The sequence below is a fragment of the Embiotoca jacksoni genome, unplaced genomic scaffold, assembly GCF_022577435.1.
Source record: "Embiotoca jacksoni isolate LCO1_2020_lvr unplaced genomic scaffold, fEmbJac1.0.p SCAF_2, whole genome shotgun sequence".
Classification (NCBI taxonomy): domain Eukaryota; kingdom Metazoa; phylum Chordata; class Actinopteri; family Embiotocidae; genus Embiotoca; species Embiotoca jacksoni.
Genome location: NW_027185340.1, coordinates 20643649 through 20661482, shown reverse-complemented (window position 1 = coordinate 20661482; position 17834 = coordinate 20643649). Strand labels below are relative to the sequence as shown.

The 17834-nt window shown below is 39.6% G+C and overlaps 1 protein-coding gene across 4 annotated transcripts in view; it reads left to right on the top strand.

Moving 5' to 3' along the window:
* The window catches only part of adcy5 (adenylate cyclase 5), a 93296-nt gene that overhangs the window by 70609 nt on the left and 4853 nt on the right, over positions 1-17834 (top strand). Inside the window, exons 9-20 of one of the 4 annotated variants that reach the window (XM_069154985.1) lie at positions 1253-1275; positions 4676-4820; positions 5917-6014; positions 8231-8318; positions 10264-10380; positions 10500-10658; positions 12496-12680; positions 12804-12824; positions 13152-13284; positions 15223-15486; positions 16051-16255; positions 16643-16767. In XM_069154985.1, the coding sequence (XP_069011086.1) occupies positions 1253-1275; positions 4676-4820; positions 5917-6014; positions 8231-8318; positions 10264-10380; positions 10500-10658; positions 12496-12680; positions 12804-12824; positions 13152-13284; positions 15223-15486; positions 16051-16255; positions 16643-16767 (1563 nt within the window). Of the gene's footprint in view, positions 1-1252; positions 1276-4660; positions 4821-5916; positions 6015-8230; positions 8319-10263; positions 10381-10499; positions 10659-12495; positions 12681-12803; positions 12825-13151; positions 13285-15222; positions 15487-16050; positions 16256-16642; positions 16768-17834 lie in introns of all 4 variants that reach the window. The other 3 variants (XM_069154984.1, XM_069154987.1, XM_069154986.1) reach the window with 3 other exon arrangements.

The following is a 17834-nucleotide window of genomic DNA, read 5'->3' as shown; positions in this document are numbered from 1 at the left end:
ATTTAGTAATAGAATTCATCTACATGCTGAAAACTGTGGGGGCATCACTGTCGATGTTAATGCTTGGCTGACTTTCACCAGCTGAATGAATGTAATTCCTATATTTTCTTCGATGAGTAATAAAATTTGTTGGGCTGCAGATAACAAATATTTCAAACTATACAAATATGTTGATTAAATCTGAGAAATTGCAGGTATTGTCTATAAACTATTGGAAAAACTGTCCATCACAAGCATCCAGAGCCCATAGTGATCTTTAAATTGCTTGTTCAGTTGCCAATTCATGAGGTGCACCTTGCTAGCACCGGGTTAGACCCCCAGTTGCCTTCAGAATTCTTCATTGTATATTTAACAAGATGCTGGAAACACCCCTCAGAGCTGATATGACACGATAGCGTCACACAGTTTCCACTGATTTTTACTCAGCACCTTCATGATGAGAGTCTCATGTTGGATTAAGATCTGGTGACTGTGGAGGCCATACGAGTTCAGTGAACTCACTGTTATGTTCGAGAAACCAGTCTGAGATAAAAATGAGTTTTGTGATTTGGTGTGTTAACCTTTTGAAAAAAGCCATCAAAAGATGGGTGCATTGTGGTGATGGTGGGATGGACACGGTCATGGACACTCCACATGTGGTGCTCAAATGATGTTCAGTGTGATAAGAAAACTTCCCCCACACCATTACGCCACCACCCGCTTGAATTTTTGATACAACAAAGGATGGATTCATCCTTTCATATTGTTTACGCCCAATTCTGACCATACCATCTGAATTCAGAGGCAGAAATGGAGATTCATCAGACTGTTGTTCGGTTTTTGTGAACCCACAGCAGTCTCAGTTTACTGTTATTGGTTGACAGGAGTGAAACTCTGTTTTCCTCTGCTGCTGTAGCCCATCTGCTTTGAGGTTTAACATGTTGTGTGTTCAGAGATGCTCTTCTGCATACCTTGGATATAATGAGATACCAACCAGTTTAGCATTCTGGCAGTCGCTATATTGTGTTTTCAGAGCCAGAAGTGACCATAATTGGACAAGCGGTGGATCTGACTGAGAACCCGAGGACACTATGCCCGCCTTATAGTGGAAACTTGACTGCACCCCAAGCCTGTCAATCAAACCAGACAAATAAAAGAAGCCGAGTTGGTTTAAAAGAAATACAAAATAAAATAAAGTTTCCAGGTGTTGCTGTTAAACTTTTGGAACTCTAGAAGATGACATTTTCAGCTAATCAGCTACTTTCTGTTGCAGGGCTTCGAAGACCCCAAGGACAAGTGAGTACCTCAACATTATTATCTCGTCCTGCTCTTTGTTTCATCTTTTGTCCGTGTGCCAAGGTTCAGGGGGCTCGCTTTCACCAGCTCTTAGAGGAGGCAGTGATCTTTGAAAAAGGAACTACAAAAGAAGAATCAGTGGAACACTTTGAAACACAAACACTGAAAGGCAACGTAACTGTTAATGTCAGGTGGAAAATCTGAATTAATGATGCTTGAGTCACAGGGTGTTACTGTGTGGGAAACTGTTACTGAGATCAATGTTTGGATCAAATGAGCTTGTAGGACTATTTCAACAAGTCCATTGGATCTAATTACACCTCTGCTGTCTTTCAAATACATTTGCTGAGAGCTTGTTTACATCCTGTGGATAAAAAAAAAAATCTGTATTTGAATCAGGCATAATTGCATTAGCTATAAACACCCATTAGACACTTACCAGTTGGTTTACAAGCAGAAACAAAGCACATACACAGTTGTTTGTGGAGGCCTGTATTTTACATAAATCTGTTGATTTCAGTTCAGTTTTGAACATGTTTCAGATTTAAATTAATGCAAAAGTTGGAGCAGTTGGGATATTTCTGGTTTTTATATCTGGTTAGAGTGTATTCTTCTCTATGGTCTGAAGTTGAGGCGCTGCATTGGAAAGACTTGATGCAGTGGTTCAAATCTGATTTAACCACGCCAACAAGGTAGAAGAATTTGTTTGGTTTAAATTTGAGATCACTTTATTGCTGTAGTTTTTAATTCTATCATTTGTTGGCATGATTTTTGAGGTTCCTTGTGTTTACAATTGAAATAATTTTGCAGCTTTTGTGGCTGTTAAAAGCATAAATTTGGGCACAATTGATTTGGTGTCTTTGGAATCTGATGTTGTTATGAAAAATGATTCCCATTCCTAAAGTTTAATATCTGAATAAGGCTTGTAGTTGTCATTAAACAGCATATGACCCACCGGCACAACAGTCTTTGTGATTGTGATGAATTTCTTTCTGACTTTCTTTTTTAGAAAGTGCTAAATTCAAAGCTGATGCTGTCATTCGTGGTCTATCACTGTCAGACAGAGATGTTCTTTTTGTGGTGCAGGAACAACTGTCTCATTCAGAATATAAAAAAAAAAAGATTGAGGAGGAGATGTTTAACCTAAAGGCTGTCAGTGATCAAAGAAGCACTGTCATTTCAGAGAGAAGCTGTCCTCCTCCTCCTGTCCTCCCAAACTGCTCTGTATCTGTGAGTTTGTTCTGACATCACACTGAGCCGGGGCGTCCGAGCTGACAGCCTCCACTCTGGGGCGACAGCGCAGAGCTCCCTTCTCATCCAGACTGACAGGTTTTGGAGTTAAAAGGAAGTTCATACTGGGTTTTTCATCATCCTGTACTAGAAAGCATCACTAGTTACAATATCACAGCTTAGTAGTTAGGACATCTGTTGCTAGCTGTCTGCAAATCATCTTGGACCAATAAGATACTCTGAATGTAAACCATGACATTAAGGACAGGAAAATGCTTCCCTCTTAAACAATACTTCTTTTCCATTTTATTGCAGCTTTTAATGCGAAGGATTAGGACAAAAATTTAAGGCCACCAAAATGTTTTCAAGTTATTTAAACATAAACATGACCAGACCAATCAGCAACCAAGAATGACATCAACAATTGGTTTGTGAACTACCGTTCTAAAGCCTGCAGCTCTGCATTTTTGCCGTCATCATCTTGCTATTTTGGACCTAGAAGTGACCATATTTGGACAAAATGGGGAGAAGCCAGTTGTGGATCTGACTTAATCTTATATGGGAACCCGAGGACACCCACCCACCAACAGTGGAAAATCGACTGCACCACGGGCCTGTCAATCAGACAGAAACACCCCCAAGCATACCACTTTTTGAGTCAGTATATCTCATTAATGAGGGGAGTATTTTTAGATGGAGCACTAGAAACTAATACAAATTAGTGACTTTAGTGAATGACAACATAATGACTTGTTGAAAAAAAATATTGACTTTGTATTTCATGAGAAGTTGAATGGGAGTCTATGAAGCCAGAGGTTTTTGGGAGCCAACCTCTAGTGGTCCCCAGTGGTATTGCAGTTTGCGGCACTTCTGCATTGGCCTCATTTTTCAGACCCAGAAGCTACGTCCACTTTTGTATACAGTCTATAAAATATCAATACTTGATTTGGCTTTCACACATCCATCCATCTATCCATCCACGCTCTTCCGCTTATCCGGGATCGGGTCGCGGTGGCAGCAGGCCAAGCAAGTTGCCCCAGACTTCCCTCTCCCCTGCAACATTTTCCAGCTCATCCTGGGGGATCCCGAGGCGTTCCCAGGCCAGATGGGAGATATAATCCCTCCAGAGTGTTCTGGGTCTTCCCCGGGGTCTCCTGCCAGTTGGGTGTGCCCGGAAAACCTCCAGAGGGAGGCGCCCAGGAGGATCCTGATCAGATGCCCGAACCACCTCAGCTGACTCCTTTCGACGCAAAGGATCAGCTGCTCTACTCCGAGTTCCCTCCTGATGTCCGAGCTCCTTACCCGATCTCTAAGGCTGAGCCCGGCCACCCTACGGAGGAAAGTCAGTTCGGCCGCTTGTAGCCGCGACCTCGTTCTTTCGGTCACGACCCAGAGCTCGGTAAATGGAAAGCTTTGCCTTTCGGCTCAGCTCCCTCTTCACCGGTGCCGCGCCTGTTTTACTGCTGCAGCCGCCCCAATAGCTTTCACACAAAACGGTTTAATTAACCAGTAAATAATTCCTAGAAAGATTCACTGTTGCACAGAAAATGTTTTCTTACCTGTCTGTAAACTCCATTTTCATTGTGGATGTGCTCACACACGTGCAAGTTGCATACTTGACCACAAATGACTACCAAACTAGCTGTGATGCTAAAAAAATCTTGCTTGTACTAAACCTTAAAAACCCATCCAACAAAAATATGTTAAGAAATATGCTAATTTGGAGCTGACAGATAAATAGCAACAATCACAGTGATCAAAGTAGAATGATCTCTCCATCAGTTGATTAGAGCTGGTCAACAAGGTCGGGGAATTTTAATCAGTGAAGGTGACACTCAGTGATTAGTCCAAGTAGAAATGGCTTATCAGAGTCGTTTGGGTTTGAGGGGAGCAATGGTCTTTTGGTTCAATTGCTCCTTTATATTTTGCATATGATTACCTCAATGTTACTGCGTCGCACAGCCATTATTCAGGACTTCTGTTTAATTCATAGTTGTTCGTATCTCGTGAAAAGTGTATTCTACTCTACTTCGTTGCAGGTTTTTAAGGCGATTGGTGGTAAAAGTTCAGCTGCAGCAGAAGCTAAAGAGCCTTTTTTTTTTTTTCAGTCGTCCTGTGATGTAAATGTCAATTGGTCTCATTTTGTTTTATTCAGGCATTTCAATTTCAGAAACACACAGGAAAACTTAAACCCGGAGGACGAGGTGGACGAGTTCCTGGGCCGGGCCATCGACGCTCGCAGCATCGACCGCCTGCGCTCTGAACACGTCAAGAAGTTCCTGCTCACCTTCAGAGAGCCTGACCTGGAGAAAAAGGTTAGGGTTTCACACACACACACACACACACACACACACACACCCAGCCATATAGCAGCAAATAATTGGCCATGACAAGCAATCTTCCCTGTGCAAAAAGCTCTCTCTTTTCTATCCCTTGAGGAAGTCAGTCAAAGCTAAGTATAACACAGAAAGAGAGGAAGTTGGCTTTAAATGGGGAAAAGATGGCTGCCGAGCGAACGAGGAGCTAAACTGCTTCGGACATTGAGGGACAGGCTGAGAGGAGAGCTTAGAGTTGGGCTTGTTACAAAATAATCTTTGAGAAAAGTGAAAAAGGAGTTGAGTCCTGTTTTCAAGTTTCAATCACTTTTCTCTCGGTCATGGTGAAGGAAGTGAAGACTTACAGCAGATCAGAAGGACTTTTTGAGAGCCTCCAGTTTGCCTCCAGCATCTTGTACAGCCTCTTTACCTTATTGATCCTCAGTTGTATCTGCGATCTCAGGTTCAATGGAGGGTTACCTGCTGTTGTCTGAAACTCAAAAACATCAGAAAATGTCAGCTCTTCGATATCAATGAGTCTCAAAAACAGTATTTCATTAAGTCATATTCTCAAGTCCCCAAGTTAAGTCTGAAGTCTTCTTTTACTCGTATTATTCTTAATGCATTTTATATATTATTATAGTTAATCATATAAGTTTCTCAGGTCCAAATGCTGATTTGGGAAGAAAAAAAAACCAGCAGCATTTGAACATTTTCCTTTTTAAAACTGTTTGCTGTGGTTTTTGCGATGCAGATATACCATAATCACATGCTCAAGTGCTTTTCTTGTCATATTTATATTTCATTATGTTTATTTTGTATATTATTTTAGTCGTGTGTAATTTTTGTGACTAATGCTGGATTTGAGTGCAAGTTGCAAACGTTAAATGTTCCGCTCCACCACAGGGCACATCGTGTTAAAGTGTTCTCCAAGTTTTGTTCCTGCAGGGACGCGATCCAATCTGATGTTTCACCCTTTAGTTTAGCTTATTGATTCGTGCCTTTTTTTTAATGTTTTTTCTCAGTGACAGAATGTTAGAAAATTCTGTTGTGAGATGTTGATGTACTGTTTGTTTCTCCTCGTCTCCTCCTGCAGTACTCCAAACAGGTGGACTCCAGGTTTGGAGCTTACGTGGCTTGCGCCTCCCTCGTCTTTCTCTTCATCTGCTTCATCCAGATCGTCATTGTGCCACCGTGAGTCAACTGTTTGAAATAGTGCAGAGACCATATGCCAAATAATTTATTCACTGACACATTTTAAGTCCCAACAGGAGTCCTGACTATAAAAATGTGAGAAGACAGATATTTGGCTCGTCACACCTGTTGATTACTGTCCTTTTACCGACAGTGACTCAAACAGAGGTTGTGTTGTGGAGGAGTACAATTTACATGAAATATCACAGACAATATTTTAAAGTGAGTTGGGATAGGTTCGAGCCCCCCCGTGACCCTGTTCAGGATGAAGCAGATATAAATAATGGATGCATGCATGATGGATGGATGGATGGATGGATGATGGACAATGGATGGATGATGGACAATGGATGGATGGATGGATGGATGGATGGATGATGGATCGATGGATGGATGATGGATGGATGGATGGATGGATGGATGATGGTCAATGGATGGATGGATGGATGGATGGCATATTTTAAAGTACAGGGCCAATTTTTTTGTTACATGAGTTGAACAGGTAACGATGTTCAATTAATGACGTTTACATTTTTAAATTAACACTTCAAACTTTTATCTCTAAAACTTTGGTTTTATTATTTTAGATATCTACATAGGAATCATTTTTGGTTCCTATGCATGTCTGTGATCACATAAGAGAAGAGTAAAGGCCTAAGTCAGGAGAAAAACTTAGAGGTAGCACTTTTTAATAAGGCACGTGTTGTAAAATGTTTGTAATTTGAAACAAAGGGCATAATTAAGTTGAATAAAGTTGTTAACTAATGGTGGTAGTTCTTTTCTAGAAGGCAAGTTCTTAAACAGTCTCCTGGTGTGGTCTTACTGATGAATCAAATATTAGTCCTGGTTTAACTTTAGTCCTAGGATAGTCATTTTGGTCAAAGTCTTTGTTGATGCCACAGTGGTGGAGGAAGTATTCAGATCACGTAAGTAAAAGTACAAATACAGTTAAAAAAGTTAAAAATGCATAATTACAAGTACAAATCTTGAATGAAAAATCCTAATTAAGTAAAAGGATATATGTGTTAGCAGCCAAATATAGTTAAAGTATTAAAGTAAAAGTTCCGATTTGGTATTTTTTTATAGTATGGTATAGCATACTATGGAAAAGTACATTTATATAGTCAGAGTTGTCAAAATCTGATGGAACTAATGAAGAACACCACAAGATTGAGTGTAAAAACAACTTGGTGTTAAAACTCACATGCCCTTTCATTTTAGCAGTGACACCTATGGTAAAGCCAATGAAGGCTCAATATACAAAAATAATATTATAATTAAGCAAAATTATGCTTTAAAGGCAACAAAGACAGTTATGATGATAGACAATACAGATTAAAGGCACTGAACATATTGTAAGACATGTAATTTATTAACTACTTAATAGACATGTATTAGTAGCTATTTGATTCGATATATGTTGATGACATTTGTGGGTTTGTCAATTTGTAAATAAAGCCCTGTAAGTAGTTAATCAATTACATGTCTTACAATATGTTCAGTGCCTTTAATCTTTGGAGCCTCACTAACCCTGCTTTAGTGCTCACTGTGTCTATTCCAAGTTCCTTCGTCTTCAGCCTGAGAACCAGAGTTATAAAGATGAATAGCTGAATAGACGAGTAATAAAAGACGATGAGTAATAAAAGAGAATATCACATCAAAATCAGCATAATTACAGCTGCGCAGCAACCAGGTTAAAAATGGCAGATTTTGGTCTCAAAGCGATCCCTCTTCTCTCCCTTTTTTTTTTTTTTTGTTTTATCTCTGCTGCCCATCTCTCAGTATTGATCTTCTTTTACCTGCCTCTTTATTAGCCTTTCTCCTCAGTCCTTTCATCTCACCACTTCTCCCCTCGTCTTATTTTCCAGTCCTTCCCTCCCAGTCCTCCTCGGTGTCCCTCCTACACCGTCTCCTCACCACCTCTTCTCTCTCTCGGTGTTTAAAAAAAATTTCCCCTCGGGGATTAATAAAGTAAATACCTACCTACCTACCTACCTACCTAATCTCTGTTCCTTAATTAGTTTTACCCTCTTCACACCTTCTCTCCTCCTTTCTTTATTATTAACCATTCCCGTCACACCCACGCATGTAAGCTTTACTTCCACAGTGTTTGCATTGACACAAGGTCATCGTCAAGCAAAGAGAGAACCTTTAAAAGAAGACAGGAATAAAGATTGTATGTACTTAATCACATGTCATCTCTTTGTTGTCTGCAGCTCCAGACTGATGATCGGCTTCTTCATCACCTGTCTCATTATCCTGACGGCCGTCATGTTCGTCTCAGCTGTGTACTGCTGTTTTGGGGTGAGAAGTGTCTGCTTATAATGAAAGAAACAAACTCTTTGTTTGTGCAGATCGAAGACATTTCTAAGTGATAAGTTGTTGAATATTTATCTGAAATGTCATCGAAAACAGAGAAGGACTTTCCCTTACTGGTTCCTATTCCTTTACTTACATATAAGGGAAGCTGTCTAGTTCAGTATCCAACCCAATATAATGACAAAGCAGGTAATACACGTGTCACTCCACTAGAAGACAGCATGTAAATGTCAAGTTTTGTCTCGTCTATTCATAAAAACCTCGGTGACTTAGGTTTAGAGTTTTTAAAAGATAATGGTTTGGGTTGAAATAAGTTATCTAATGAAGTAATGTCACCTAGGTTACTTTAAATCTGCTACATTTTGTCCATAATTTATTTACTTTACTTAAAAGAAATCCAAGTTGGCTTGTTCTTTGTTGTGAACTCAAACATCGGTCTCCCGGGTGGCACGTCCTATGTTTGTTCCATCCATCCGACCTCCGACCTCCTCCCTCGCAAACTTCATCACTCTTTGTACTTTGTCACCTGACCTCCTTCTTCAACCCTTCTCATAAATGCGTGTACTTTTCGCGCCCAGGCGAGGCAATAAGGTGACACTGACACGATACCCTCCGGTGGACTGACGGGTGCATTGCACACTTTGGCGTGGTACCAGGCTGCAGTATCAAACATAGAGACACATCTGTTAAATATTCTATCAGGCTGTGGTTTGATCCTGTACTTGTCATGGATAATGGTCGGATAATATGAGCAATCTCAATGATCAGTTGGTTGTATAAAAATTCAGTTTCTGGCATTTTTGGTTTTGCAAAATACTGTCAGTAATACAGTCTGTTGCAATCCTGTTTACTTCACACCAGTTTTGATCTAAAGGTGCTGTTGAGTGAGTCTCAGACAGGTTGCTCCATCTCTTATTCACTTCCCTAAACGTGGTATGACTGACTATATTCATCTATATTTTAGAGAGGGTTTTCTTAGTTTTTCTGCAACATCTTTGCTGAGTCGAGAAGATTTGCAGAAAAATACCCCCCTTGTTTTAACTAATTAGTCATTTACCTGTGCAACAATATCACTCTCATATCCTGTAAACAATATACAGCCAGACTAACGTGACCATCCTTAAACCAGACTATTTAAATATCATAAATAAAAGTACAAAAAAACTGGCTTTTTTATTGGTCATCCTGGTAATTTGAGATGCATTTATAATTAACAATTGGAACAGCAGGTTGTGTAAACAGTGTGTTTATGATGTGATTTAGGCATCACTAAAGGTCCCTTATGTTTCATCGTCCTTAAGAGGAGGATTTAAAGTATAATTATTCAGTAAAGTATCTTTAATCTCTTGTGTTTTGTTTTTGTAAACTTTAGTAAATTAACAATAAAGTTCATTAAAAACAGTCTCTGTAGCAATTAATGTCTTTTTCTGTTTTACAGCTTCAGCTGTATATTTGAAGCGTTATCAGCTAATACGGAGGCCACTGTATTGTCCTCATCAGATTAAACTTCAATCAGTCAGATGGTCAATCAATGAATCAGTCGCTGAAAGAACTGTAACTCTGTTACATTTGTTTCTGCTGTCTCTATAATTATTTTATTGTATTTTCTCTTCCCTAACACGCTCACTGATTCTTACAACTTTTTTTCCCCATGACTTTCCATAAAATGTCTGCAGAAAGAACTTGAATCTTTTACATCTATTGAACTTTTTGAGAACTTTTGTGTTGTCAAAGTTCTTTCATCTGGTCCAACTCTGTAGTATTTTAAGGATTTTTTTTTTGTTGTTGAGGGGCTGCAAGTAGAAATTTAAAAAATTAGGTAAATCCAATAAAAATAAAAAAAATTTCTCTTTTGTTTCTATTTTTCTTTCTGTAATAACCACTCACTTTCTAACTCCTTCTGCCTTCTTGATTTCTTTTGTGCTCCCAGATCTTCCCAGTCCCCCTTCAGACTCTTTCTAGGAGGATAGTTCAGTCCAGACTGAACAGCACCCTGGTCGGTGTCTTCACCATCATCATCGTCTTTCTTTCAGCTTTCATCAATATTGTGAGTTCACATCAACAACTCCTCTCATAAACACAAAAAAAAAATCTCTTGATTCCTTTGATTCTGAATCTGCTGAGTCTGCTCTCACCTGTCTCTCGCCGACCTTTGAACCTGTTCAGTTCACCTGCAGCAGCCACGACCTGCGGAGCTGCATCCGGGCAGAGCTCAACATCAGCCTGGACAGCGTGAACGCCTGCCACGCTCACCTCCTCAACTACAGCCTGGACACACAGACCGACCCCTGTGGAGAGGACGCCCTCATCTGCAGCTTTCCTGAGGTACAGGTGTGCCTTGTTCTCTCTCTGTGTGTGTGTGTGTGTGTGTGATTTCTGATTTAAAATACCCTCTAGGGTGTTACAAAGAACACGGTTTATAGTTTATGGTTTCTATGAACAATAAATTGTGAGGTGCTACAAACATATGCAAGTAAATATGAAGCAAAACAGGTACAAGTTTACTGCAGTTGTTGCAAACTGAGGCTTTTAAAAAGTTTGTAATTTTTATGAAACCGTACAGCCAATTAAGTTTGAGCATTTGTGGTGGAAAAAATAGCAACACATATTTGAGATTATTTGCACGGATCAAATACATCTGTTCCCAATATTTAGACAAGCTGCCACCCAGTCTGCCACAAAAGTGTAAAATGCCAGCAGAGCAGAACAACTCTAACTTTATTCATTTGATGATGGTGAGGATGATACTTTATTGTCAGACAAGTTTGAACTTTTTCTTGCATCCCACCAGCTCCATTTGCAGTTTCACAAAGAATTTGAACATTGACAGAAATACCCGAATTTAACATTTGAATCACAAAACTCCTGATCAAGTCCAATCAAGGTACATTTGATCTGGCTGTAAATGCCATATTTAATTTTAGGACTGAGCACAAAATAGTGCTTCAGTCAAACCTTATTAACATGTAGAAACTTGTATCTCTGATTTAATTGTAATAATTTGTATATTTTACTTTTATAGGCTTATTCATAGAGTTTCTCGAGGAGTTTGCCAACAATCTTTGAACTGATTCTTGTTTGATGGAGCAGTTTTGACTTTAACGTAGTGGACAGACACCACTACAGTACTGTAAAACACTCATGAAACTCGCCCCAAAAGAGCGAAGGTAGCAAAGAAAAATAATTCTTTGCTTTTTGCAGATTACTGCAGTATTTTCTTTTTGAGGACACCAGATAATCTATCATTACAGCTAATTTTTGATAAGCCTTGCTTGATTTATTTACAGTGTGGATATCAATAGGAGCTTTATGAGAGGAATCAAATACAATTTTCTTTGTATTGATCTCAAGAGCATTATTATCACACCACCCAACCACTTTGTTCACACCATGTTGATGCAACTCAGGGCTGTCAGAGTTGTGTCAAAGACTTATTAAGACTGTGACATCAGAGCCCTTTAAATTGAATTTGTATCACACTTATTACACAGCGGTTGCAACTGAATCTGCTGTACAACAAAGTTAAAACAGAAAGCAATAGTCAAAATATTGAGCAATGAAAATGACACATTAATGCATTTTTTATTTACCATATATAAGTGCACTTTTGAGAGCAATACTGTACATTACATCATCAGATTGCAGCTTTCTACTGTGTCCTGCTTAGTAGGTCTAAAATGTGTTACACTTTTTTCCAGTGATCTGTCAAATTCCTGCTTAAAATGAGGCAGTATGTTCCTTTTAACATGTCTTCAGTGGCTGTAAAGTGCCTTATTGCTTTTAGAACAACACCTCACTGCATTTAAAAATAGTCATAATGATAAAAATATAATGATAAAAATTGAGTGTCTCGTCTAACAGTGTGTAACTGTGTTAAGATTTTAATGCGAGTCTTCTGGCAAGTGATATTATTTGGAGAGCAGAACAAATGGGTGCTGGGTGAGATTAACTGCAGCTGTAAATGTTAACATTTGGTTTGTGCAGTGAAGAACAGTTAAGTGGTCTAAATGTGGGATGATCAGGTGTTTTATAACTCATCCTCTAGGTGTGACGTGTTCAGTCAGAACCGATGCAGAATAAAGCTTGGCTACCAAAGATAAAAACAAATGTACCTTCCTAAATGTTTTCTCTCTCCCTCCCTCTCCGTGTTTTTCCTCCTCAGTACTTCTCGTCGTGTGTGATCCTGAGCATGCTGGCCTGCTCCGTCTTCCTGCAGGTCAGCAGCATCGGTAAACTCTTCCTCATGCTCTTCATCGAGCTGCTCTACCTTCTCATCATGGAGGTGCCGAAAGTGAGCCTCTTTGACAACCAGGACCTGCTGGTCATGGCCAACGCCATCAACGCTGCGTGAGTCTCTTTGTTACCTCTGTGTGTGTGTGTGTGTGTGTGTGTGTGTGTACTATTTAAATCTTCGATGGTGTGCAGATGTTCTCACTGCTCATCAGCTCACCTCTGTTCCTCCCCTCACAGTGAGCACTTGAATGGAACAAGGTGAGACTGATGTTAAATTCTATTACCACAGACACTCAAAGCATCACCTCTGTCATCTGTTTTTAAGTTAACAGCATCATTATCGCTGTGCCGGCACAAATGCAGCTATAATGAACTGTTGGCAACAGATGCTAACGCTAATGAGCCTAGATTTAGAGGGCAGCTTGTTTTTTGTGTCACAATGGTCCTGCAAAAGTTATCTTTACCTCTATGTAACACCTGCATGTATCAGTTATAAAACTAATGTCTGTGTGTGTGTGTGTGTGTGTGTGTGTGTGTGTGTGTGTGTGCGTGTGTGTGTGTGTGTGTGTGTGTGTTGACCTTCAGCTGTGTGGTGGACACCAAAGTTCCTCTGAAGATCATGACCCCAGTGGTGATCACAGTCTTCGTTCTTGCCCTCTACCTTCACGCCCAGCAGGTGGAGTCCACTGCCAGGCTGGACTTCCTCTGGAAGCTGCAGGTCAGTGTGTGGGTGTGTGTGTGTGTGTGTGTGGGTGTTGGTGTTGGTGTGATTCTGCGGAAACATTCTTGGTGCCCTTTTTTAAATTTATTTGCACGTTAATAAAGTAGCATTTCTTAACACTTGAAGTTAAAACATTCAGTGCCAGGTATGTTTTTATGGCTCCTCACTGGTGACAGTTGTAGTTGGAGGCAGTTTGTTTTCAGGTTGTCCGTCCTAAATCTCATGAACTTGATATCTCAAGAACGCCTTCAGAGAATTGAATCAAATTTTGGCACAAAGGTTCACTTGGACTCAAGGATGAACTGATTAGATTTTGCTGGTCAAAGTTTGTCCTAATGTTCTGTAAAACCCCTTTTCTGACCATTATTCAACACCATAGCTATGGAACAGAAGGGGAGATTGTGACCATTATTTCATATTTGGTCTGATACTGAATTGGTGACACTAATCTTGGGTGTCCAACTTGAAACTGTGGTAATTGTATAATCTTCTGTGCTGTCAGGTTGGAGATGTGTGTGAAGCATCCACGTTTTCGAATTTGTCGCTTCTTTGCAGCAATTTGAATCATTTTTTACTGTCACGGTTACGCTTTGTTTTTTGTCAGAATCAGCTTTATTGGCCAAATTTCTTCAGTCTTCATAACATATATAAGTCTGCACAGACGGGCAGAGACATATGCAACCATGAGGCAGTAATTCTAGTGTTCCTTATGGACACATTCTTGAAAACAAACTACAAGGTCTCTGAGCACGTGTTTCTTTTATAATGGTGATCAGTACATAAAGCAATCCAAGTGCCTCTTGTTTTGTATATTTTACGTGAATATTACTGAAAAGTTAAAACCTGTTGTGGTTTTCTGTCCGTGTTTCAAGATAAATGGGTTGCTACTCTTCTACTGTGGGGTAAAATATGATAAAACAAAAGTTTTGTGAGCATCATTGCATTCTGTCATATTTATTTAAATAACTTTTTTTTCAGTATTATACTCATTTACTTCAGGCTCAAAATGTGGCTCTAAAAAGTGTGTATTTTCCTCCCTCGTGCATCATTGCTTCACCAATAAAACACTAAATAGCTTAACATTGAAGAAGTGTATCCAACTTTGTTGTGAAGAGTCTTTGTCCTCACAGAGGGAAGAAGCTACAAACTTCTCAGAGGCCTGTCAGGAGTGTGTGTGTGTGTGTGTGTGTGTGTGTGTGTGCGTGCGTGTGTGTGTGTGTGTGTGTGTGTGTGTGTGTGTGTGTGTGTGCGTGCGTGCGTGTGTGTGTGTGTTTGATAATCAAATGATTTTCAGTGAAGTATTAATTTAAGAATAAGAACATTTCTTCAGGGATGTTCCAGGCTTCTTTGACATCTCAAGCAGGCTGTGCTGCCTGTGGTTGATAATCCAATCAAGTGGATAAACAAGTTATTTATCGAAGAAAAAAACCTTTTTAGCTGCTGGAGGATCTTTATTTTCCAGCTGTCACTTTTTTTGTTTGTATAAAACATGGCAGAGTCAAGCTGCACCAACAGCTCTGTGAGGCTCAAAGAAAACCAACCAAACTTTAAGGTAAACTAAAGTTAAGTAGATTTAGTTTGTTTTCGACGGTGAAGTTCATGTAAAAAACAGTATCAGTAGCAGTGACTGTGTCCTCGCTGACAGGATGTTCGATCAGCATAACCTTGGGGAACCTTAAATATCCAGACAAAAACGTGTCCCAATTCATGTTGAAGGTGTTGATACTTTACTGGATAATTGACCTGCTGGTGGCACTAAAGGTCATTAGCATTCATCTTCTGGGGATCTTAAATATGTAGACCAAATTTCACGGCCATCCATCCAACAACAGTAAAGATGTTTCACTTGGGTTACTCAACAGTAGCAACTTTTTTTCCTCCATGTGATTTCAGTCTTCATTTATTCTTTAATCCTCGTCATTACCTCCTTACCAGGCCACAGAGGAGAAGGAGGAGATGGAGGAGCTGCAGGCCTATAACCGGCGGCTGCTCCACAACATCCTGCCCAAAGACGTGGCTGCTCACTTCCTGCAGCGCGAGCGCCGCAACGACGAGCTCTACTACCAGTCGTGCGAGTGCGTTGCGGTCATGTTCGCCTCCATCAGTAACTTCTCCGAGTTCTACGTAGAGCTGGAGGCCAACAACGAGGGAGTGGAGTGTCTGCGGCTGCTCAACGAGATCATCGCTGACTTCGACGAGGTGAGAAGTGAACAGTTCCAGCTGGAAGCTGTGTTTGTATGAGGATGTGAATCTGTGGCTCTTACTGTGGGATCAGCTCAGGTCAATGTTCTGTTGATTCCCGGTAACATGAGCAGATTTCTGATTTCAATCAATTCATTCTATTCCCATCCACATAATACGGAGTTAAAGCTTGTAATGCTGTATGAAGGTACACCTAGCAATAAAAGTTCAGTCAACACAGCAACTACAACCTGATACGTAGAAGTCCAATATTCACTCTGGTTTGGTGTCCACCGACTAACTTGAAAAATGTTTAGCTCTTCAGTCATTAGATGCCTCCCAGCTTGTCTCTTTCCTTTCTACAGTTTGATCAAGATCAGACAAATTTGACATAATATGAATGTTTAAAATGTAGATTAAATGCGGGTTTCAGAACTAAAACTTGAAGAATACTAAACATTTTGTATGTTGCTGTTTGTTTCTGAAAATGCACAGGAAATAAAAAAATAAATAAATAAAGGATCGGTTTGTTAACTGAACTGAATCTGGTAAATTAAACCCTCCCTCTGCTGCTGTCGTTAGATCATCAGTGAGGATCAGTTCCGCCAGCTGGAGAAGATCAAGACCATCGGCTCCACCTACATGGCGGCCTCCGGCCTCAATGACTCAACGTACGACAAGGTTGGGCGCTCGCATATCCGCGCACTGGCTGACTACGCCATGAGAATGATGGACCAGATGAAATACATCAATGAACACTCCTTTAACAACTTCAAGATGAAAATAGGTGGGCAGCAGAAGAGAAAAAAAAGAAAGGTGCTACTATTGCTTTGTACGTCCAGCAGTGACGCAGGAGGTGTGAGATCGTAATTGACGGCAAGCGAAGCCAACTAGTAACGCTCAGACGAGAAAGATTTAACACGCAGCTGTCGAGTTGGAACTGTGGAGTCAGTTTCTGAACTGATATTCAGAGACTCTATTACGGGAGAGCGCTTGATCTAAAAATGTAAAAGAACTTGACACGGTAAATAAAGTTTTTGTAAGACATTAGAATAAATAGTTTTTATTCTGTGAGTGATATATAAGAATAAGCGCCACAGTTGTATTTTTTGCATCACTGTTTGCTAGTAGTTGAGTATTTTTTCCTCATTTTCTATTCATTTCCTTTTCTCAGGTCTAAACATTGGCCCTGTGGTTGCCGGGGTGATTGGGGCCAGGAAGCCTCAGTATGACATCTGGGGGAACACGGTGAACGTGGCCAGTCGCATGGACAGCACAGGTGTACCAGAGAAGATCCAGGTAACATAAAGCGCTGCACTGCCAAAATATTCATTTTAAAATAATGCTTCACTGAGTAAAAAGCTATAAAATATCATACAATTCTGTTTTTAAGATAAATTTAAAAAAAATTCAAGATTTATTTTCTATCGACACATACCAGCAAAATCGTAATGATAAGTAATTCTGTAACTATTAGATGCTAGTGTTTTAAACATCCTATCATTTAAGTTCACTGATCGTTTGAAACAGAACTCTATCAACGAGGTGACAACAAAGTCAAGACATTTTTATTTAATCAAAAATGTGCATCCTCTTAATATTGATTTGCTTTAACCTCCACTGTCTGAAGATCAAAGAGCAGTCCTGAGCATTGCCAGTGGCCTTTTACCACACTGGAGTTAGCGTCAATCTATTTTGGTCAAAAATTGGAAATTCATTTAACGTGCAAAACCACACTGTAGAAAAAGCCAATTCAAGTTAATCGAAGATGGTCATTAAAATGGCCATATTGGTCTCGCTTGATTGCATATGGACTCATTTAAGCTTATCTACTCCAAACTACTCTGAACAGACCTTTAATTTAATTCAATGTTATACTGCACTTTTTGAAAGATTAACGTGAGAAAATATGAGCCACGGCTTCTAATGAAAATGAAAAGTTAAAAAATCTACAGCATTAATACTGTTAATACTTGGATGTAGCCTTTGTGTGTCCATATACTATTTAGAATATTTTACTTACAGCAACATTTTATGATGGTCACTCATAAAATGTTGTAAGTAATTAAAAAAATAAATGAAATGTCTCATTTCGCCCGGTAGACCAAACAAAACCATTTATGTAATTTCTCCAATTCTTACAAAATTACTTTTGTTTTTATTTGATCTATTTATTTTTATTTTTGGACATAGAAATATGGATAAAAGCTATCAAATTCAGTCTTTTCCAGTACAACAAATTGCAACAGTCGTTGTTTTGACAAGGCAGAGGGGGCAGTTACTTTACCAAAATGAGGGAATCAAAAGTTAGGACTAAATCACATTTCTAGGTAAATTTGAAAAATGACAAGTCAGACTAGAAGCTG